We start from the raw sequence: 23,625 nt of genomic DNA, 5'->3' as shown, positions 1-23,625 counted from the left end.
TCCATCTTTATACCTGCCAGTGTATGAAACCAGCAATCAAATGTGTGATGAATAATTTAATTTGGAACACGTGTATTTTGTTGCATGCCCTGCACATTTTACAGAATATAATGTTTTAAACTAGTTTTAAAGGATGTTTAATTAAATAAACCACTTTTGAAAAAGAAAGCTGGAAGAACAAATTCTATCACATGCAACCATAAGAACCCCCACATGGGTCAAGCGGAGGATTTAAACCCCGGCCTTTCATATCCTCAGTAGAGACAGTGATCACTTGAGTTTAAGGAATACCAACAAATCTCTCCTTGGATCAGCCATTGGAGGAAACTTGGTACATGTGATCCTCACGGGTTATACGACTCTTTGCTAGGGTGCCGTAAAATACCAAAGATCAGGAATCCTGGTTTCTATCAGGCCATGAAAGCCTGAGTGGATAAGACTTGTGTCTGCCACATTAGAAACTATTTTAGTCCTAACTCTGAACTGACTTTATGCAAATGCTCATTAAATTATTTATGCAATAGGAAGCTAATGCTAGATGCCTTTTAGGGTTGGGATAAGAGGCCGTGATCAGTAATAAGAGCTGCGAGGCACATAGAAATATCTACAGTAGAGATGAGATTGGAGCTCAAGGTCTCCTGGCTAACAGCTCATCATGCTTTTCCCTCAGACACTTGGAAGAGACTCTCTTTGGGGTGTGTTTGCAATGCCTTTGCAGTGTAACATGACAGGCAGCATGATTCAGTCAAAACGTGGGCCATCCTGCATAACCTGCCACACTTACAACTGTTATTGCTCTTAATGAGCTTACACCAATTTAGACCAGCTAAGGATCTGGCAACTAGACAATGTAGAGAGTTTCTTCAGCTTGCTTCAGTAACATGATTTCTTAAAAAAAGAAAAAAAGAAAAGAAATTAGTGAATTTAGTGCTTATGACAAGGGACAGTTCAACTCCTTCAGAGAATGACATCCTCTGTCTCAGTGGTTCTCAACCAGAGATACACATACCCCTGGGGATATGCAGGTCTTCCAGGGGGGTACATCCACTCATCTAGATATTTGCCTTAGTTTTATAAGAGGCTACATAAAAAGCACTTGTGAAGTCAGTACAAAGTTAAATTTCATACAATGACTTATTTATACCACAGTTGCCAACTTTAAATAAGCACCCCAACTTTTACAATAAGCCAAAAATCAAGCTAGTCCCAAAACAAGGCCAAAACAAGCCAATACGTAAGAACCCCAACAATCTATGTGACTAGCTCTCCCCAGCGTGCAGTTTGGGACTGTGGTGGGCCTGCTGTGCACCCTTGCCCCTGCTTGTCCCTCCTGCTTGCCGGGAGCCAATCAAAAAAAAGACGCAACAAGCTGCAACAAGCTACAAGCCCAACAAGCCAAAAACTAGCCAACAAGCAACTCACAAGCCAATTAAGCCAAAATCAAGCCCGATTTCTGTGTTTTTTCATGGATTTGGCATGTCTGGTTTATACTGCTCTATATACAGTACACTGAAATGTAAATACAATATTTATTTTCCGATTGACTTATTTTATAATTATATGGTAAAAATAAGACAGTCAGCAATTTTTCAGTAATAGTGTGCTGTGACACTTTTGTATTTTTATGTCTAAGCAAGTAGTATTTTTAAGTGAGGTGAAACTTGAGGGTAGGCAAGACAAATCAGACTCCTGAAAGGGGTGTAGTAGTCTGGAAAGGTTGAGAGCTGCTGCTCTATCTAACCCCACATGTTTTAATTCCTTCTACTGTTCATTGCATTTGATTATTCTTTGTTTGTGTCACTCAGCCACGTGACAAGTGGTCAGCTTACTTAGTTACTGGCTAGTTCCACGTGGACAGCCACATCATCCCGGCCCTTATTTGCAGCGTTAAGCAGGGAGGCCCAGGACTGAATAACTCATCCATACCAGAAATGGGTCCTCCACAGTAGGATGAATGGGATATTGGTAGAACCTTGTAGGGAAGCTTGCAGTAATGAAGTCCTCCCAATCAGCCATATCCCATTAATACTTATTGGCTCCCATGTGGTCAATCTAAACGAGGAGGCCAAGGGTCGAGTAGGCCCAGAGACTGAGCTACCTTCTTCCCCCCACCCTTGAGGAGTTCATAACGAACAGGCATACAGTAGCATTGGTGGAGCAGCGCGGGGGAGCTTTGCTGGCCTGAGAGAACTCACCCGGCCGTTTGCTAGAGCCAGGGCTGAGGGAAACAGAGAGTATAATTAGATACAATAAAAAAAGGAGGATCAGAAATGCTTCTGCCAGTACTGTAGCTAAATGGAGGACATTGGTCTTCAGCACTGGCCCCCTTCTGTAAGCGATACGTTCACTAAACTGAAATAATTTTAAAGAAAATACGTTGCTGCAGAAAAGTGCTTAAGTGGTATATTTTAAAAATAGGGGCTTTCACTTTCTGAAATTGTATCCAACCACAAAAGTTAAATTAAAACTTTTTAATTTAACGAGAAGCTGGATATGGGTCAGCAGTGTGCCCTTATGGCCAAGAAGGCCAATGACATATTGGGCTGTATTAGTAGGAGCATTGCCAGCAGATTGATGGAAGTGCTTATTCCCCTCTATTCGGCAGTGGTGAGGCCACACCTGGAGTATTGCGTCCAGTTTTGGTCCCCCCACTACAGAAGGGATGTGGACAAACTGGAGAGAGTCCAGCAGAGGGCAACGAAAATGATTAGGGGGCTGGGGCACATGACTTACGAGGAGAGGCTGAGGAAACTGGTATTATTTAGTCTGCAGAAAAGAAGAGTGAGGGGGAATTTGATAGCAGCCTTCAGCTACCTGAAGAGTGGTTCCAAAGAGGATGGAGCTAGGCTGTTCTCAGTGGTGGCAGATGACAGAACAAGAAGCAATGGTCTCAAGTTGCACTGGGGGAGGTCTAGGTTGGATAATAGGAAACACTGTTTCACTAGGAGGGGGGTGACGCACTGGAACGGGTTACCTCAGGAGTTGGTGGAATCTCCATCCTTAGCGGTTTTTAAGGCCCAGCTTGACAAAGCCTTGGCTGGGATGATTTAGTTGGGGATTGGTCCTGCTTTGAGCAGGGGGTTGGACTAGATGCCCTCCTGAGGTCTCTTCCAACCCTGATCTTCTAGGATTCTAAAAGTTCTTTTAAAAAAAAATATGTCTCAGTTGTAGTGATACAGGCTGCCTGCAGGTAGCAGCCAGGCTAAGAGGAGAATGAATACATTCGTAGTTTTGAATTAGAATGTAATTTTCCTTCTTCTTACATTTCAAAACTGCCATGGGCTGAATGTCCTTCTCTGCGTGATTATTAGGGACATTCAGCATCTCTTGCAACCACAGAGGTGACAGAGTAAGAACAACGTGCAGACTATTGAAGTGGTTGTGTAAGCTTCCCTACACTGTCCCGCTGACATGCCTCGCTCCAGGGTGAGCCATTCTGGGCAGAGTAGAGGGAGAAGGTCATTCATGTGATGTGCCCATTCAAATCCTGGGCCTGCCTGGGTAGACTGACAACCAGGGTGCCAATAAATATCAGTTTAGTATGTCTGTCCATGTGGTACTGCCCTGAGACCAGTTAAAACATTTACAAAAACAGCATTAAATTACAGTTAAGGCTACTTAATAGTCCACACTCTCACTGCTTTAAAATAAAGGAAATTAAAAGTTAAGTTTCTTCATATCTACATCATTAGTCACTTTAAAAACATAGGCACATACCTTTTGAATAAGCATTCCAAGGAGTGAAGTAATGCTATAATCATATTTATCTATTTTAAAATGCATATTATTCCTGAAGGAGAATCCTAAATAACTCTTAATCTTAACTACAACTATGACCACTGCTGGAATACCGTGTCCAGTTCTGGTGTCCACAATTCAAGAAGGATGTTGATAAATTGGAGAGGGCTCAGAGAAGAGCCAAGAGAATGATTAAATGATGAGAAAACGTGCTTTATCATGATAGACAAAAGGAGCTCAATCTATTTATTTTAACAAAGAGAAGGCTAAAGAGTGACTTGATTGCAGTCTATAAGAAGCTACATCGGGCATAAGCATTTGATAATGGGATCTTCAGTCTAGCAGGGAAAGATATAACATGAGCCAACATATGGAAGTTGAAACAAGACAAATTCAGACTGGAAATTATGAGTAAATTTTTAATAGTAACAGTGAGTCATGGTGGATTCTCCGTCACTGGCAATTTTTAAATCAGGAGTCGATGTTTTTCTAGAAGGTCTTTTGGGGAAGTTCTATGCCATGTGTTACACAGGGGGCCAGACTAGATGATCACAATGCTCCTTTCTGGCCTTGTAATCTATGAATCTATTTGTTGAAAGGCAAAACAAATGTAGTCACTATGTAACAGATTTTCCGCAATCTTAACCTATTTGTTTCTACAATAAATTATTTTTATCTATTATCTATGGTCCTAGTTAAGGTTATGAAGCACAATTTTTAAAACATTATACATTTTTACAGTGGATAAATGAGATTATATCATATTATTTAATGCTTTGGAATCTTTACTGAGAAGAGACAGGCAGACTGTGGTTTTCAAACTATTGATTATGTAGAGAAACTAGAGGGTAAGTGACTTGACATTTCCACTCTTCTCTTGATAGACCCTGATCCTGTGACGTGATGGGGCTTCCTCTGGACACTGCTGTCAGCCTACATGCATCAAATTGCAGGATTGGGCCATAGATGGGATTAGTAATGCACAACTTCTACATCTCGTGTGGAAACTAGCATAGCAGCAAACTCCAGGATGCACCTAAAAAGTGTACTGATCTGACTTACTTGTATACTTTACATATGTAACAGTGGTGACATCTAGTGGTCAGCTTTTGATCGTGGTCAACATCACATTGTCTTAATTCCTCTGTCCCATGGGAAAGGAGTACTTGTGGCACCTTAGAGACTAACCAATTTATTTGAGCATGAGCTTTCGTGAGCTGTAGTCTGGTTAGTCTAGGGTGGTAGTCTGTAGTCTATTGGTTAGTCTCTAAGGTGCCACAAGTACTCCTTTTCTTTTTGCGAATACAGACTAACACGGCTGTTACTCTGAAACCTGTCCCATGGGAGATGCTAGAATAGTAGTTGATTGTTTATAATGTAGCTAATAGTCACTGCATGATAAGATGTAATGAACAATATTGTTCGGATGTCAGTCTCTCATAGGGTACCAATGAAGCCAGTCTGCCAGTGTCACCTGAGTTCCATTTAGATATTAGTCTATATAATAACCAACAAGCCAGACAAGAACAGAAGGGTGTACAAATAAACACTTATCTGCATGTATACAAAAGGTGTGATTTTAGAACTGCATTGGGAAAGCCATTATTGTAATGCTCAGGATGCAATAGAAAATGACACCTCGCTTCATGTCTTTTTGACCAAGATCCTCAGCCAAGTTGTGCACAGCACAGGTGGCTAGTGTAAAGATGGTTTTAAGTCATTTTGTGTACCCCTGGCTTGGCTCTGTACTAGGCTGGTCTGTGTATATATGATAGGGAAGTTGTTTGACTGCTCTAAATCACACCAGCCGCTAACGGCTGGAAGAGTCAGTCCGTGATTGTCAGGGTGCAGAGAAACTTCAGCCACACCTCCTTTCTCCCCAGCAATGTCACCTATACTGGATGCAGGGACGAGACTAATGCTGGTGCTATTATGCTGGCTTTATGATACCACAGAATCCACTAGGGCCATCTAAACCAAAGCAGCCCAGACACAGGAGATCTCCTGAAAACCTGGGTGCTACCTGAAGCCATGTTGGTGATTTGATAGGTGTCATTCTTCTCTGCAGCTTAGCATGAATGCATTACCACCGGAGAATGCTAGGGGATTCTTGGTGCTGCAGGGATTTGGCTGAGATGTACAGCAGAGATCCTGACCACTCATAGCAATAAGACATCCCCTTATGCTTATTCATAAGAGTAGGAGTTCCAGGCACAGTGCTAGACACAACCTGTCACTCTGAATTCCTCCTTACAGTTTAAGCTGGTTATGGTATTGATCGCTGCTTTTTCAATTGAATGAGTGCTGTGAAAAAGTTGCTGTGTTTTACTGCCGAGGGGAATCAAGTGTAGGTTGCATACGTATAGTTCTTTCCGGCAGAGACTAAGTCTTGTGTTTGCACAGCACCACGTTTCCCTGGAATTGCATATAAATAGCTTATAAAGTACTTTGGAATGAAAGACACTAGCATACATATCAGTTGAGAGTATAAATGCCACAGCAGAATATAACAGCTTTGAAACGTAGTTTATTCTACAAATATTTAGAGCAGCATCCTTTAGTGAATTTCCACAATTGCACAGATTACTGGAAGGAACAGCAGAGGAGGGACAGAATCTCATTGAAAGGTCAGTAGACACTCACAGCTATGTTCTACACTATTCACAGGTGAAGCGTTAAAAATCAGTGTTTCTCCAGCACTTTGTCTTTATGTTTTTTTCTCTTGGCATTTTGTCTCCACGCAGTCACACTCATCTACCTGAACATACTTGTATTCAATTTTCTTCCTCTTAGAGCAAATCAGTTCCACCTTCATCATGTGGCTCTTTGTTTCATGGCAGCAAGTGCATTTGTGTTTCATTTCACTGTCGCCAAAGGCATACCTGGCAGAACAAAATTAATAGATCAATCCATTAGCTATTGCCTTCCTGCTCTTCATTAACCTTAGCTTCCCCTGGAACTGTGAGTGGGGAAGGAAAGCTTTAGGGTTTCTTCTGCTTGTAAGCAGCGGGCGGGGGGACGACAATATCAGTAACAGCCTATTCTCAGGACATTGGTGGGCCTGATCCAAAGACCTCTGAAGCTGATGGAAAAACTCCCACCTGAAGTAAGGGGGAGGTTTTCCATAGACTTAAATGAGCCATGGACTAGGCCCAAAATGACCCCACAGAAATGAAGAATGAGCCTAATGCAGAGCCCAAACTGCAAGTAAAAAAAATAAAAAAAAAATGTGTAAGTAAAAATGTGTTAGTCAACCTGTTAAACATGACCTATTTATCTAGCCTAGATACGGCAATCCTAGTGACAAAACAGTAAAGCATCATGGCTAAAAGGCTGGTGCTCTGCTCATCCAGCTTCCTTTTAAGAGGATCAAGGAAAAGGGTTAATGGAGATAGTAGCTGTGATCCTGCAGGGGCAAGAACAGGTGAGGACAAGACATCACATAAGCATGGAGAAGCAGTTTCTTACTTACACAGAGTATGTACTGCAGGACCCTTCACACGAAGGCACTAGGACAGGAGCTGCTGATTTACAGTTCTTGTGAGTGATGTATTCTTTTTTCAGCTTCAGTTTGCAGACATGTGACAATGGGATACCTAAGAGGGAAGGATCCTATTAGCCTTACTCAGATTTGAGTTAAAGCACTGAGAGATATCTGCTAAGCAACCAAGCTCTGTCTCTGTCTCATTAAGAACAGTTAGAGTTCAAATAGCCAAGGAGAGTTTAAAGGCCCAAGGTAAGCAAAGCACTTACACATTTGCATAAGTATTTTGCTGATTAAGGATGGTCTTAAACATGGGCTTAAAAGCACATGCTTAACTGCTTTGCTGGATCAGGGCCTAAAGCAGATGCAATTGTATATTTTTTCTACAGCCTACATTTCTGTAACAACATTTGTTAGCTAATTGTCACTTTTATGGCTTTACAGCAGCCAACACTGTTTACAGTAACAGAACCATGCTTTCTATGCAGTTCCTAGCTGCCAGCATCCAAAACACATTCTCTTCCAGGTTACATCATTCTTTCATCAGGAATTTAGTCTAATCTATAAATAATTCGCTTCTTTATAAAACCAAGTAAGGGAGAGCATGAAGATTTTTCCAGTGGCATCTCTGGAAGAGGTAGGCTGGTTTTGAGCCTTATAAAATGAAGTACTGAGCACCTCCCGAGAAGTGATAACTGCCCTCACATCCCACTGACTTCGCTGGGAGTTGAGGGCATTCATTACCTTGCAGGATCAGAGCCATAATAAATGGAGAGCCTGACAATGTTTGATTAATGAATCACTGGATTGGCCATACTCACATGTCTTACAACATCCATCTGAAGTTGTCGCAACAGTTCCCTATATTGAAAGCAAACAGAACCAGAATTGCTCAGACTCTAATCTTAGATATGCACATTACAGACTGAACAGCAGCAATAAGAGATTTCTAATAATGAGACACAGTGCCCAATCAGTCCACTGGTCCACTATCACAAAGCTGCTCGTATCATTCACTTATCTCATTTCAGCTATAAAATACTCACTGGGACACAGTTTGATGGATCAAACTCTGGGCAGGATATTATTGTGCTAGTCAAGACAAACTGGCCTGATGACTGAGTGCAATTATACAGAGCACAGTTATCTTCCAGAACTTTATAGGTCTTCCCAACCTGAATAAAGTAGAAAAAATAAAGTTATTCTGAGACAACACATAATCTAGCATAGGGACGGGATTCTTCTTCTGGCTTGAAAGGTATTAGCAACTCCCAAAATCTCATCCTGCATTCACTTCCTTAGGCTGCTTTGACAATCCCATCTGTAACTGTTACCTGGGTTGAAATAATCAAAGGCTCACAACAGTAGGGATATTAAGAGACATACCAAGGCCCACAGTTATGCACTGATGTGTGTGGTGTTACTATTTATGGGAGAAGATAAGCATGGAGGAAAATCCTTTTTTTCCTCTAGATTTTCTCCTATTTTCTTTTTTCAGGAGGTAGAGGGGGGGAAAAGAGCAAAAGACAATAAAATAGGAAGTCGGCCTTCATAACAGAGGTCAAAAGATTAATATCAAAATATAGCTACCTTTGGACAAAATTAACTTTTTGGAGTTGGTGAAAGTAGTATACAATATCAGTGACCAGGGAATACAAAAAATCAGATAAAGGAGATGCTGGATGTGGGAGCTAACATATAAGCCACTAGATCACAGACTGGTCAAGGTTTTCGCCTGTTCTAAACAGATACACTTTGCAATGCAGCAGAGAGAAAGACACTAGTCTAAGACTCCGGAAACTTCATGTGGCCTTGGTCAGGTCTGTCAGTCTCTGTCCGCGCTGCCCATCTGTGAAATGGGGATCAACACTTCCTCACCTCACAGAATACTGATGGATAACTCAATAATGATTGAGGTGCTCAGATACAGTGATGGGGGGCATATAAATACCTAGGTAGATTCACTTCAGACATACTTTATTTGATAAAGGCACTAACTTCCTAATGCTGCAACACATAGTGGGACTCAGTTTTTAAGCAGAACTCTCCACTGAAGTTGACGGGAAGCTGCATTTCTAAAACGACGACCCCGTGTCATACTGCAATTCCTTGTTGAGCAGGGGAACACACACACACCTCGACGGTCACAATGCCAGACGGAAGCTTCGCCACACAGGCCACCTGCACACACTGGCCGCAACACCTGCCTTCTTCTCTGATGTAGCGGAAACCCTGCGGGGCACAAATGCACCATCATTTAGCCACATTACTTGTGGCTTACCTGTGAAGAGCATTCAGACAAAAGGCACATTCCCCTTCTTCATGCAATGGGGGGAAACCCAACAGCCCTTGATTATACTTCTGGGTTTTTAGAAGGACTTTTGAACCCCATTGTTTGATGGAATCTAGGTATTTCAAACCTGATGCTTAGACCCACACAGTTGTCATATTAGCTTTTAATACTTTCCTAAACAGCAACCCTTTTGTCAGTGGCATCATCCTGGGTAATCTGCCATTTCCTATCCTTATCTGAGCTGATATTCAAATCAGGCCAAAATAACTAACTCACCATGTGTTACTTGCAAGATCCAAAGACAGCCCTTTGTCTGGTACATTTTTCCACAGGTATGGTCGCTATTTCAGATGTGCTGAGAAGACTGAAGGTAAGGTGTATTTACAACTACTTTCATCTATTCCTCCTGTGTGGACTTCAGTCCTAGAATGAGGCATGTGTGTGGCTCCATGTCCATCATCTAGTGAGGAGCTAGAATGGTGCAGTATGCCTGGCCTTATGTGAGCAGGGGCGGGGCAGAAGATCAAGCTTTTCTCTACTTGCATTCAAGTTATATATTCAAGATTTTAAATACAGAGAGCTAGATTCAGCAAAACTATTGCAGAGAGATACAAGCTACACCTCTCAGTGCCAGGAGAACCTTGTCCACTGAAGGAGCAAATCATCCCTGTGGATGGTAGCCGGCGTTCACACCATTGCGCTCCCCGGTGGTTCTACCAGAGAGGTTTAAGATTTAGCAGTGCACCATAAGAACTCCACCAACAAGAGCTGCCTCAGAAATCCATGGAATCAGCAAACTCAACAGTCATGGAATTAGCCCTTTGTCAACAGCTAGCACCATCCACTTTTTGAGCAAATTTGGCATCTTTTAAATACATCCTCTGTGCTATTAAGTGGAGTTGAAAACCCTTTTGTACCACTAAAACAAACTCTCCTACCAGAACTCACTAGTAGATCTGGCTCAAGGACTTTTAAAAGTCTTAACATACAGTATGTATATTGCCTACAAACAACTAATCCATTTAATTTTAGAACATTTAGTTTCATAGGGACCTTTTCATTTGAACCAAATCCGAATAGTTTTTGTAACATTTTTACCATATAGTGGTGATGGACATCACCAAGGCAACCATGCAAACACCATCTTTCAGTGACTTAATCTTCCCCATTAACCAGCTTGTGGGTGGAGTTGCCATTTTATAGAAAACATTTTTCCCATCATGCCTTTCTGGGGCAGGCCCCTTAAATTTGTCAGAGACAAACAGAGACAGCTCTAAAGAAGTCATTTTGTAACTAGCAGCTTGCTGCATCTGCCTCTCTTTAAGCAGGTTATTTTATGTTTCATCTTTTTGATTGCTGAGATGGCACATCCCCAACCAACCATTGCTCTTCACCTGAACACACCTGAACTAGTTTTAGTTTAGCAGAGAGAACTACAGCGTAGAAGTTACTTACCTGCTGGCAGCCAGTTGAGCATTTTACTGGAGTGCACTGAATTTGGTTGGTTTGTGTAGCAGGGTCCCGCTTTTCAGTGCACAAGCAATCTTCACAAGAGTTTTTAGGCACCACTGTCCCTGGCTTAAAATAAGGAGGAAAGGAGAGGGGAGAGGGAGAGTTCATTAGCCTCTAAAACACATGTGCATTTCTCTGTAAAATACTAATAAACTACTATTTTTGGCTTTAATTTTTGGCACAAGCTTTTGACACAACACCTTCCAATCTCGAATTAACATACCATCAATATCACAAAATTAATACTCTACTAGAATAACATTCCAACAGAATCAAATATACTAAATGTAGCTATTACTTCAACACCTGAGAACTTCCCTATTCCATTTCCTTCTACAGTTTGACCAATTAGCTACTCCTAAAACTTCCTTTGATACTTGAACATTTTGTATTCAGTTATTGCCTTTGGCTACATTTCTGACATCTTAGTCCTGAAATACAGGGGAATATCTCTGTATGATAGAAACTGTTGCCCTAGCGATCACTATTAGGTAATTTCTCTAGTAACACATAACACCTAACTCTTATATAGCACTTTTCCATCAGTAGCTCTCAAAGTACTTTACAAAGGAGATCCATATCATTATTCCCATTATTATTATTATTTATTATATGTCTTACTGTAGCACCTTGGAACCCCAGTTGTGGACCTGTTGTGCTATATGCTGTACAAACACTGGAACAAAGGAAAGTGAAGCACAGAATGGTGAAGGGACTTGCCCAAGGTCACCCAGCAGGCCAGTAAGAGAGCCAGGACTAGAACCCAGGCCTTCTGAAGCCCAGTCCATTATTCACTAGGCCACAATAAGAAATGATAGGTCATTTTAGTCTGGGGCTTTATGTTAATTGAATGAAACCTTTAGGTGAATTTGGATAATTATGGGTTAATAGTATCTCGAAGTCACGACATGCCAGCCCACTGAAAGAAGTGGCAAGTCCTACCTTATATTCAACTCCTTCAGAAACACATACACTTTTTGGTACTATAAGAAAAATGGAACAAAAAGGATGCTCTAAGAATGATGTCGTCAGCATGTATTAGTTTCACATTTCTTAACTGTCTGTTAAACAAGTTGTAGAAAACAACTGTACAAATCTAGTAGCCCTAATACTCAACATAGGAAGTGCAGAATGGCTGGGATGTGTTGCTAATTTCCACCCCCTTGCCCATGTTTAGTGCATGAGCGGTAAATTTCACCTACCAGTATTTGCCATCTGGCAAACACTGTTTTCCCCCCGTGTTTCTAATTGCACTTGAAATTAGCAGAGATTCGCTTCTTTACTTTATTGTTTGTGACAGCATCATCAGCATGGACCAAAGACCAAATGGGGGGTTGGGTCACACTCATGATAGTGTAGTTGTGCAATACAGTTCTGTGACTAAAAACTAGCAGATGGGGTACATTTTGGGACTAAAGTCCTAGATGAAGTCCCCTTTGAAATAATGAAAGCCAGCATATAGTAAGGAAACTATACTTACTACAGGAAAAAATAGGACAGCAGCCACCCTCAGAAATAGCTACCACTGGCTGGAAGCCTAAATCACATTGTCTTCTGATGAGAGAACAGGACTTTACATCACATTCTGTAAATAGAAGATGTAGACAAATTGAGTCAAAGCCCCTGTGATGGGGTGTATCAGCCCCGCACTGGACAAGAAGGGGTTAACCCCTTGTGGGCAGAGGAAGCCATGCCCCCTCACCACTGCTGAGCATGCTCCAACTGGAGTTTCAATATAAAAGGGAGCAGCCCAGCTCCGTCAGGGCTGACCGCTGAAGAGGGAGGATGCACATTGCAAGCTCCCTTCTGGGAGCTGCTAGAGCCTGAGATCACAGAGGTCAAGCACGCCTAGACCTTGGTGGATACGCAGCCACCCGCAGAAGCCTGAGAGGGGACGGAGTTACTGGGAGCTTTGCAAGCTGACAACCCCAGAGCTCCAGTTTCATTGGCCTCTTTGGAGCTTGTGATGTTATACCCCCATATTCTTCATAGAAATATAGTTACGATGTGATTTTGGCATAACTAAGATATGTTTTATGCAAGATGGGTCATGTGATGTATCACTGGAAAGGTAGTAATTTACTGAATGTAATTATCCTATTTGTGTGCATGTATCATTTCTGTATCTGAAGTTAGGAATATTGACTATGTAATAATTACAACTGTGTGTGTACTTGGGGAATGCCCACCAGACAGTAGGCAATCAGCCTGGATGGGCCATTAGGAAGAACAATAAGACTTTGAAGATACTAATCTCCCACCTCCTCAGAAGCTTTCTGGGTTGTTGCTTTGACACTGCAGGATCATGTGATCATGTCACCTGGTACAAGCCCCCTGTCTTGGGCTTTCAGTGTTTTTCCATTAAAAGCGGGGGTGGGGGTCAGATTGGGAAAGAAAAGGTTCCCGCCATATGTAAATCCTATTTAAGCCCCACCCAAGAAGGAAGACTGCTGAAAACACCTGAAGAAACAAAGGAACTAAGATGAGGGCAGTGGGCTGAGTCCAGGAGTAACAGATCGTCTTGTAAAAGGAATCCCTGGAGATTTAAGGAGCAAGCAGTGCAGTTTACCTTCAAAAAACTCTGCAACCTGCTTGAAACAACACTTAGGGTGAGAAATTATTATTTGTAGCCAGTATTCCTTAGTGTATTAAGCTTAGTTTGTGCATTTTGGTTTATTTGCTCAGTAATCTGCTTTGTTCTGTTTGCTATCTCTTATAGTCACTTAAAATTTACCTTTTGTAGTTAATAAACTTGTTCTTTGTTTATTACAAAATCCAGTTTGTGCAATTCATAGCTTGGGGGGAGGGGAGGGCAAAAAGCTGTGCATATCTTCCTCCACTTTCAGGGAGGAGGTGAATTTCATGAGCTTATGCTGTATACATGTCTATACAGCGCAAGACACTATAATTTTGGGTTTACACTCCAGAGGGGATGTGCACCAAAGTGCTGAGCAATTCCCCGGCTGAGCCCTCCCACACAGAGCTGATTGAAGACTCTGTGTGATTCTACAGCTGGGCATGTCCCTACCTGTGTGTGTGTGCTGAAGGGGGCTGGAGCGTGGGGAGACCCAGGCTGGTGGGACAGGCGGGATCAGTGGGACCCCAGCACATCAGGTGGCACCCCGGAAGGGGGTCCAACCCATCAAAGAACTATCATTCCAAGAATGACCATCCTTTCTGTAAACAAGTCAATGTCGCCGATCTCTTACCACACACTGTCTCTGGACAGCAGGGATCTTCTGAATGTGGTCGCATTTTAGGAACAAATCCTTCTTTAGTGCAGTTGACTGGCAGAGACTTAACACAAGAGTGGGGTGAACAAGAGATATTCAAGGTTGCCTCATTGCAAGTGCAGTACTGACAATCATGTTCCCATATCTCTCCAGGCTGTGCAAATAAAAAATTGACAGTTCAACAAATGAACGGAACCTAGAAGTAATAAATTAATGAGAAACGAGGGTCTGCAACAAGCCAAAGTTTCTTATCCTAAGGTATGGTGTTGGGCTGTTTATATGGAACCCTGGAGACTCTTAATTCCAAAGGGAACTGAAAAGATCTGCATGATAAACCAGAGGTGGGCAAACTATGGCCCCCAGGCCCCATCTGGCACGCAGGACTGTCCTGCCCAGCCCCTGAGCTCCTGGCTGGGGAGTCTCACCTCCGGCCCCTCCCCCACTGTCCCCCCTCCCTTGTAGTTACACCGCCGTGCGGGCAGTGTGGCTTGTACCCGCCCACCTCCCAGGCTTTCCAACAAGCCTGTCCTGCTGCTCTGAGTGGCATGGTAAGGGGGCAGGAGGTCCCGGGGGGCAGTCAGGGGACAGGGGGCAGTCGGATGGGGCGGAAGTTCAGGGAGGGGGGCGGTCAGGAGACAGGGAGAAGGGGGGTTGGATAGGGGGTGGAGTCCTAGGGGAGCAGTTAGGGATGAGGGTCCCAGGAGGGGGAGGTCAGGGGACAAGAAGTGGGGGCGGGGGTGGATGGGTCACGGGTGCCAGGGGGCCTGTCAGGGGGTGGGGTGTGGATAGGGGTCGGGGCAATCAGGTGACAAGGAGCAGGGGGGCTTAGATGGGGAGTGTGGTGCGGGGCGTGGGGGTCCCGAGAGGGGGTGGTCAGGGGACAAGGAGCAGAGGGGGTTGGATGGGTGGGGGATTCTGAGGGGGGCAGTCAGGGGGCAGGAAGTGGGAGGGGGCGGATAGGGGGCAGGGGCCAGGCTATTTGGGGAGGCACAGCCTTTCCTACCCGGCCCTCCATACCGTTTCGCAACCCCAGTGTGGCCCTCAGGCCAAAAAGTTTGCCCACCCCTCTGATAAACCATGCTGTAGCCTCTTCCCTTTCTCTGCAGGTGTGTGTGATGGGAGAGAAACCTGAATGGTCTACCAAAAAACAGAGATTTTCATAGGCTGCCAATTTTGCGTCAGTATCTCAGATGAGGATTGGAGTGATAAAGCATAGCCAAAAGTCAGAAGGCCCATTGTTTTCCCCCACTATCTCTACTGTACATTGGTATTGAGTTCAGCATTAAAAGAATGAACAATTCTTGCATTCATATTTACAACAGGTGAAGGCATCTGGCTATTTGTGTAAACAGTTATTCAAAGAGCACTTCTTCTTAGATCCTATTCCTTACCTGTTTCACTAATCCATCAGGTCCAATACAGCCTACAAAATAGAACAATTGTACAATTATGAAGGTCAGTTCAAGAATATAATAGAGCTGGAGAGAGTGGCAGAAGCAGAGAGAGAGAGAGAGAGAGAGAGACATACATCAAAACCAGGATCTGGGAGGCTTTGAAAAGGGGACCTGAAAAGAATGAGCCATGGCTGAAAAGCACAGGTCATCCATCCAAAAGATCTTGAAGATTTTCTATTTATTACTTCCTGACTCAAAGGCGCATCCTTCTGCATAAAAAGAGGGGGGCACATTCCCCCTTCAGAATTCACCAGAATAATTTCTGAGCTGGCCAGAAAAGGCCACCTAAAGGCTACATTAGACACTTTCTTTACTTTTTCCCAGAGCTAAGCATACTGTTTCTACAGTACACACAGCCCCTGGGTGCAAAAGACCAGGCTGGCGAATTGCATTATGGATCCCTAAAGTGGTAGTTTTAAACTGGTGTTTCATCTTTTCCCACCTTTCACATTTTCTTACCACAGACAGAAACACAAAGGCCATCAAGATTATTCAGCAGGATCTTTCCTTCAGGGCAGTAGCACCCTTCCACAAGTGCTGGATCCTTATCTTGCAAGGGGATGGTGGTTTTCCTGCATGTACAGAGGGAAAGAAGAGTGGCACTGAGCTATTTTCATCTACTTTTTAGGGCTGATGTCACACAGAATTTTGAGTAGAAATTTGGCCTAGGGGAGTTAGGCACCCAAATCCCATTGGAATTCTGACTCCCTTCAGCTTTTTTGAAAATATAAGCCTTTGCCCTTGGTACTTAGTAAATGACCCACCTGCTGGAACACGTGCTTCTTTCTACTCCCCCGCATGGCTTGTAGATCTGATCCTGAGAACATCTGGCTTCTGTGGAACATTTACAATATGGAGATTAGATCGCCAGCTCTGTCTAACGCTCGTGGATTCAAATGATAATTTATTAGGTAAAATATCCCACCCAGATGAAAACACAAAGGAGGCTGTTTCCACTGAGGGGTTCTGTTGGGTTTGCAATCGCGTAGGCGAATTATTCTAGTAATCTAGAATAAATGGTTCTGACAACAAGAGGCAAAACAAGCAGAGGGAAACCAAATGTATTAAGCAATATTGCCATCTAGTGATTAAATTGTAGTTAATATTTTAACAAGCTAAAAACCATTTATGAAACACTGAAATATAGCTAAGTTCTGATCTATTTTCCCGCCCATGATAAGCCCTTGAATAAAAGCATTACGACAGTGCCTTAACTAGAATGTTACGAATGATGGGGCTGAATTATTAAGCCAAATTCTTCTCTGTTACACTGGCATAAGTTCAGGGTAACTCCACTTAAGTCAGTGGGGTTGCTTTTTATTTATGTTAGTGTAACAAAACATAATCTGGCCTGCCGGCTTTCTTAATGCAATGGATTGTCTAGGCCTCCGGAGCTGCTCCTCTAACTGATTAGAGAGTGTGTGAGAATGCAGACCTACCTGGGGTGTGTGCTGAATAGGGCTGGTCAAAATTTTTCTGTGGAAACTTTGACAGCAATTTTTTTTTAACCCAAGGGGAAAAAAATCACAGAAAGCATCTGCTTTCCTCAAATATATTTGATTTTTTTTGGTCAGAAAGCCAAATATCTGTAAATCAAAGAAAATATTTCTGGTTTTGGCAGTTTTCAGGTTTTTGACAAAAAGTTTAAATTTTCAGCAGGGACAAACATTTTTAAACCTACCCTGGTGCTGAACCATTCAGAAGACACTATTCTCCCCTCATTTACATTAGTTCCGCACTGGCATAACTCCACTGATTTCAATGGCGCTAGTCCTGATTTGCTCCAGTGCACGTGCAAGAAGACACAAGCCCTGAGTATCTTCCCAAATAGGAGTATACACATTTAAACAGAAAGAGGAATAGAATAAAATAGCTTCCACTCCAGCAAAGTCTTCCCCAACTCACCACATTGTCCATTAGTTTTGCTTCTCCAGTCAACACAGATCCCATGGAATCCACACAAGGCCGCATAGGTCTCAAGGCTTTGGCATTCAGCCTTCTGGCGTTGAGCTGAGCAGCCATCCACAACACAAGCCTCATAGTAAGGACGAGGGGGAATGGCACTGTGACAGCCTGTCAAATTCCTTATTAAAGAAAAAACATGGGACTTGTTTTTCACAGTGAGTGTTGGCAATTTCATAACAAGAATTTTACTCAGAAAAAAGCATCCACCAAGAAAAACTGTCAAGCTGAAGACCAAACTTTAAATCTGATGGGAAATGTTCCCTCTATACCAAATATCCAGCATAACTTTCAATGGAAACAAATCAGACTTTCATCTCAATTAATGATAACTTCTGTCTGAACATTATTTATAGCATCTTGTATTCCCAGGGTATGTCTACACTGTTGCTGGGAGGCTCGCTGCCAGGTAGACCAACTTGTGCAAACTCTGCTTGAGGTCACATGCTAAAAATCGCAGTGTGGATACTGCAGCTCGGGTGGGAGCTCAGGCTCTCAAGCCCACCTGACCCCCTTGGTCTGAGCTCGGGTGGCTAGCCCAAGTCACCACGGCAGCCGCAGCGTCCACAAGTCTATTTTAAGCACAGTAGCTCAAGCAAAGCTAGTGTGAGTCTCTCTGTCTGGGTGAGGTGGCTCACTCCCAGCTGCAGCATAGAGATACCCCCAGCGAGCTATCTGCTAATAGACTGAAACATGACATTAAGGCTTCTTTGCAGACATAGTGCTGTAATTCTAAGTACAAATATTTTTCCATGGGTGTGCTGTTTCATTTTGGTAATCTTATTTTTAGTAACAAAATTATTTTAAAAAACTATTTGAACATACTTGACAGTGCCTATTTAAATTCACAGTTCACAGGCAACTAATCAAGATACCCAAAAACGTTGGCCTAAGTTTTCCAAAGATGACTAGTTATATCGGATGCCAAACTTTAGACATCTTAAATCCCCTCCTCAGAAATCAACACTCAAGTATCCAGTCTCTGAAAATCAGAGTCCTAACCCACTAGCCACTGTTTAAAATCTGTGCCCTCGATGCCTGGCTAAATTTACCATTCTTTAGTTTACTTTATATTTTAAAGAAAATTCACCCAGTCACCTTGTGAAGTACAGAGCTGCCTTCTTGTAGAACTGATTATGTACGTAACACACCCGGGAGTGTGTCTTACCAGATGAGTTTACAAAGAGCACTGGGTGCACAAACTCCCACTTTGGATAATGAGGTCTCTGTCTGAGCTGGCGCCAGGGTATTTAATTCACAATGTCTGTTGGTAGGATCTGGCACTCTCCAGTCTAAAGCCATCTCCTTGAAGGAGTCTGCAATCTCACCATTCCTCTTCATAGCATCATCAGACTTTTGGTTGGTGCATGTACCTGACAGTAATATAAAGGCAAGATGTGTAATGGCTACAGAACACAGAGTGCTTCTATAAGAGAGGAAAGGGGTATCCACACAAAAGGAACAGGGGAAGTTTTAACTTCTGTTGGAAGGATGTCAGGCACAGAGCCTTGCTTGAGTTCACAGGAAGAAAGTGTCTGGAGGAGGAAAAGGCTAATATAGCTAGCTTGGCATTTACCTGTGACAAGTGCAATTAAAGTGACAGCTAATGAATTCTTCCAGGTGGCTTAAGTGATTGAGACAGTTCTGCCGAACACAGGGCTCCCCAAGTTCTCCTAAAATGGACTTCATGAACATTCTTGAGCAGATATGTTCAGGAGATGGGGTAAAGAGTGAAGGAACACACACACTCTCTCTCTCTCTCTCACACACACACACACACACACACACACAAACCCCTCCAGCCACCACCAAATGGGAAAAGGTAAAAGCAGGTGACTTGATACTCTCTTCCCACCCTGACCCAAATGAACAGCAAGAAACACGTTAAACTGTAGTGCTAAATAATCGTATCCTGAGGTAACAGAACTCTGATACAAATAAGGGAGGAACAGTTAGTATATCTGTTAATTAAAACTGAATGTAACACTTACCGCATTGCCCCATGGTATTGTTATAAAAGGTGCTGAAAGGGAGTTTTATGTAAAACGTAAGTCGTCCATAGGAGACATACAGTTTTTGTTCAGGTATTTCAACCACAACGTAGAGGCCAGAACTGGTTATCCTGATACCATTCTTGGAAACATTTGGCACAACCTTCTTATTGTTAAACAGAACCTAAAGGGGCAAGTCAAAAATCCCACCATGAACATCCTGATTATGTTGCTTAGTGTATAAATTTTATATTTCTGGAAGGCCTGGGGTAAATTCTGCTCTCAGAGAATTCTGCAATCCCTTCAGGACTAGACTGCTGGTCGTTTGTTGCCTTTCAAGCATTAATATTTGTGTTACTGACTTCAGGGAAAATATTAGCAGAAAAAAAAAGACATAGTGGTGATTTGCAACAAGTGTGATCAATTGTCATCAGACTGTTTTTCTGGATCACTCACTGTTTCATTTATGGTCATTTCCTTACAATCAGAAATTGTATAGATAATATCAAAAAACCCACAAATGATTTACAGTATATGGCTTATATCATCAAGGGGCTATTGCTTTCAGGCAAGAGACAAATCATGGGCCTGATCCAAAGCTGAAGTCCCACTGGAAAGAATCCCACTGACATCAGGGTCTTTGGATCAGACTTCATAAGAGCAAAGCCAAAATGGCATTATTTGTTATTGAGGAACAAATATATACACCAGACACAAATATTCACTAATATATGGAGTAATATCAGGCTCTTGAAATAGGCTGGATAGCGAGCCCTTCAGTCTGACACCCTCCAACAAACCACAGAGCAGGTAAGGGCCTGCAGTGCAAACTTCCCTGTGTTGCTCTGCTAACATGCCTTAGCCCTAACCTAGAGGGACCACCTCTAGGTGTAAAAGAATAATGTAGCTTCCAGACCTTTTCAATTGGCTCTTCTGTTGAAACTCCCAATCTGCTACCAAAATGTCCCTGCTGTAAGAAACTGGGTAACCCCACCAAATCTTTAATGGGACTTATTTGTATTTCACCATAGGAGAATAAGATCCCACAATGCTAGTTAGTACCAATTGTGGTGATTGTTTTTGTGATGTAGGTGCTTATCACTGGGAACTGGACAGAGAGCACCAAACAAGTTTGACAGGAGGCACTGAGCAGCCGGAGAGGATCAAATAATAAAAGGGGATTACATTTCAGTGAATTTCCCACACATACACCTCCCATTTCATAGCCCTTCTCTACAGTCGAAATTTTATAATCTGAAAAATTTCACTGACATTTCCCCAGACTAAAAAGGAGAGCAAATATTTCACAGACCTGTTTGTGAATTCCCTCAATTTTTATTAGCTATATCCTTGATCCTGATTGGGCTTACTAGGTAGTAGCATAATAATAATACCCAGATACTGAAAAATACATTACCAAGTTAGCTTCTTTCCTATGGTCTACTGCTTGTGTCAGAATCACCATGGAATTCTTATAAAAAATGACAAGGGACTTCGAGCAAATTGCTCCATCAGTTGTACCACAGTAGTAGTTGTCCATGTGAATCCAGAAGCTCTGAGAGTCAGGCTGGATTGGCTTCACCAGGAGATAGGTGCAATTCCCCTGGAAATTATAATATGTTCCATCGAAAGTCACGTAATGTTCATTTCCCCACCCACTGCAAACACCTAGAAAGTAGAGACAGGCTTAAAGTTTGGTTTACTTTGGGCTTTCCGAATGTACGTTTTGTCAGTGACATTTGAACTCTGTGATATCTGATAGAGTTGCATCTTGTCACACAATGTTTCTTTGGCCAGTCTGATAGTATGACCTTTTTCTTTGTGACATTTCATCTCCACTGATATACTCATTTTAGTGGTCTGGTTTTGGTAGTTCTACCAGATTCCCCATGCCATAACAAAGATGAAGTGTCCCCTAAGAGAGGGCCACAAGAAAAGTTGTATAATAAGATATAACACGTTTCAGTGTCCTACATATCCCTGATCTGATACAAATGCTTTCTTTCCTTAGCCTCTTCTTTCCATACTCACTCACATATGGTCCTTTTCCATCCATTCTACTTTCCATTCTAACACCCCTACTGTGCCATATCCCTGCTCCCTTCGGCTTCCCATCTCCCCTACTTATTGTATTTACTCCCTTACAATTCCTTCCTAATATTAATTATAGAAAGCTACACAATAAAAATGACTGGTTTAAGTACTCAAAGTAGTTTGCTTCTGCCACAGTGATATGCACATTTAAGTATGAAGCAATCCCATTGAACCGAGTATAATGCAGAGCACAATTTGAACACATGGATATACGTCACTTGAGACTCAATTTAAAAACCTTATGAAAGTCAGAATCTAACTGCAATATTACTTACACTGACACTCAAACACTTCACAGCAGCCAGTTTCATCATAGTGTTTTGTGAGTGGGAAACCATTGACACAGAGGTTTAATAGCTGAGGAGGGCAATTCACTTTGGACAGTTTAATGTCGTTTCCACCTCCCAAGCAAGTGGCAATTTGACAGTTTCCGAAGTCCCATGATTCATTAAACTGTTGACATTTTAAAAGAAAGAGGAAGGGAGGGATATGCATGAGAAATTAGTGTAATTTTCAGAGCTTTAGTACATGTAGGGAACAGGCCACTCAATTAAACACCTAGCATGAAGAATTTCATGCTATTTCATTCATTATTTAACTCTGGGGCTCTTGAAACATACTATATGTAATAATCAATGAAGACTTCATACCTATTTCTATGCAATACAATATTTTGTATAAGACCAAGTATTGCGATCATGACCACTTCTGATCTTTAAAGACCAGTTTGAAAGAGTAGTTTCCTAACTTACTTTACACTTCTTGCAGGGAAGGCACAAATATGATCCACCTTCGCATTGCCCGGATGTTCTGTTGCTAGGCGCAAGACAGAGAACCTTCATGGATCATATTGTTGTGTGCTATCCATTGCTTAGTATGATATTTTTGTTCACTCACCTTTCTAGGAGGACTGAGATATGAACAGTCTCTCATAGGAGTTACGTTGGGAGCAGATGTGTTTGCTGCACTTGGAAGAGAGTTTTCACAACGTCCATTCTGTAAAGCTGAATGACAGTGGTTGCTGGGCTGCTCAGGAGCTGTGCTCAGTCTTGGAGTGGTTGCACATTCTCCCTGGATTAATTCACTGTGGCATGAGGCATTACATACGGAGTAAAAACACCGACCCAAACCATCAGTTGTCTGAGATATGATACTCCCTGTGAGACCAGAAAGTAAATTACTAGAATTGAATTGCCCATGAGTTTGACATACTTTACCAGTGATGTTGTCATGAATTATCAGTCTCCATGTGGCACAGTATCACTTTGAATAGGAAAATTCCTCTTCTCCCACACTGGCTACAAACTGAGCAGTAAATTTTACTGGCTTGGAATGACTATCTACAGTACAGCTGATGGCCATAACCAGTTGTGATAGTCAGTCTACAGTTCTCTGAATCCAGCATAGCTGGCAGAGACTGGGAGAACCTCTCATTCATTCAATACACAACTCTTCTGCCCATAGATAAGTACATTAGTCGGAATTGTACATGTATACCAAAGAGAAGCATTAGGCCATAAGGTAATGTTTGTTAGCTCCATTGTGTGCAATGTTCACAAAACAAAGTCAAGGGGATGGATGGCTCAGGATGCTGGCAACAGAAATAGCAGGGCCTTTCATCAACCATCTTTGGGAGAAAGTTCATATTCCCATGTCGATTTTGAGCCTTACATTCTAGAGAGTTTGGGTTCAGGGTTTGTAATGTAGCCCCCTGAAGACTGGATCTGGACGAATGGATCAGATCCAGGTGCATTACAAAGGAAAAATATAAGAAGAGTATCTGGCTATGGTATTGTGAGTACGACCAGTTTAAGGATATTTTAGCCAGTTCAGAGATCTGACTGACTGAAGAACAATGACTGTT

At 42.4% G+C, this 23,625-nt stretch overlaps 1 protein-coding gene across 1 annotated transcript in view; it reads right to left on the bottom strand.

Moving 5' to 3' along the window:
- Positions 1 to 6,275: 6,275 nt before the first annotated feature.
- Positions 6,276 to 23,625, bottom strand: part of LOC311522999 (mucin-5B-like) — a gene marked incomplete at its 5' end in the record, with an annotated part of 66,515 nt that continues 49,165 nt past the window's right edge. Inside the window, 18 exons of the mRNA XM_084632659.1 lie at positions 6,276 to 6,620; positions 7,211 to 7,334; positions 8,044 to 8,083; positions 8,269 to 8,397; positions 9,359 to 9,454; positions 10,971 to 11,093; positions 11,970 to 12,010; positions 12,508 to 12,612; positions 14,237 to 14,414; positions 15,652 to 15,683; positions 16,174 to 16,286; positions 16,479 to 16,548; positions 17,620 to 17,798; positions 18,845 to 19,049; positions 19,668 to 19,851; positions 21,085 to 21,335; positions 22,037 to 22,214; positions 22,659 to 22,918. Coding sequence (XP_084488785.1) covers positions 6,446 to 6,620; positions 7,211 to 7,334; positions 8,044 to 8,083; positions 8,269 to 8,397; positions 9,359 to 9,454; positions 10,971 to 11,093; positions 11,970 to 12,010; positions 12,508 to 12,612; positions 14,237 to 14,414; positions 15,652 to 15,683; positions 16,174 to 16,286; positions 16,479 to 16,548; positions 17,620 to 17,798; positions 18,845 to 19,049; positions 19,668 to 19,851; positions 21,085 to 21,335; positions 22,037 to 22,214; positions 22,659 to 22,918 — 2,483 coding nt within the window. The 3' untranslated portion in view covers positions 6,276 to 6,445. The remainder of the gene's footprint in view (positions 6,621 to 7,210; positions 7,335 to 8,043; positions 8,084 to 8,268; positions 8,398 to 9,358; positions 9,455 to 10,970; positions 11,094 to 11,969; positions 12,011 to 12,507; positions 12,613 to 14,236; positions 14,415 to 15,651; positions 15,684 to 16,173; positions 16,287 to 16,478; positions 16,549 to 17,619; positions 17,799 to 18,844; positions 19,050 to 19,667; positions 19,852 to 21,084; positions 21,336 to 22,036; positions 22,215 to 22,658; positions 22,919 to 23,625) is intronic.

This window comes from Lepidochelys olivacea (genome assembly GCF_965140295.1).
Source record: "Lepidochelys olivacea isolate rLepOli2 genome assembly, chromosome: 6".
Classification (NCBI taxonomy): Eukaryota; Metazoa; Chordata; order Testudines; family Cheloniidae; genus Lepidochelys; species Lepidochelys olivacea.
Note: the sequence above shows the minus strand (reverse complement) of the source record. Positions and strands in the feature narration are given on the sequence as shown.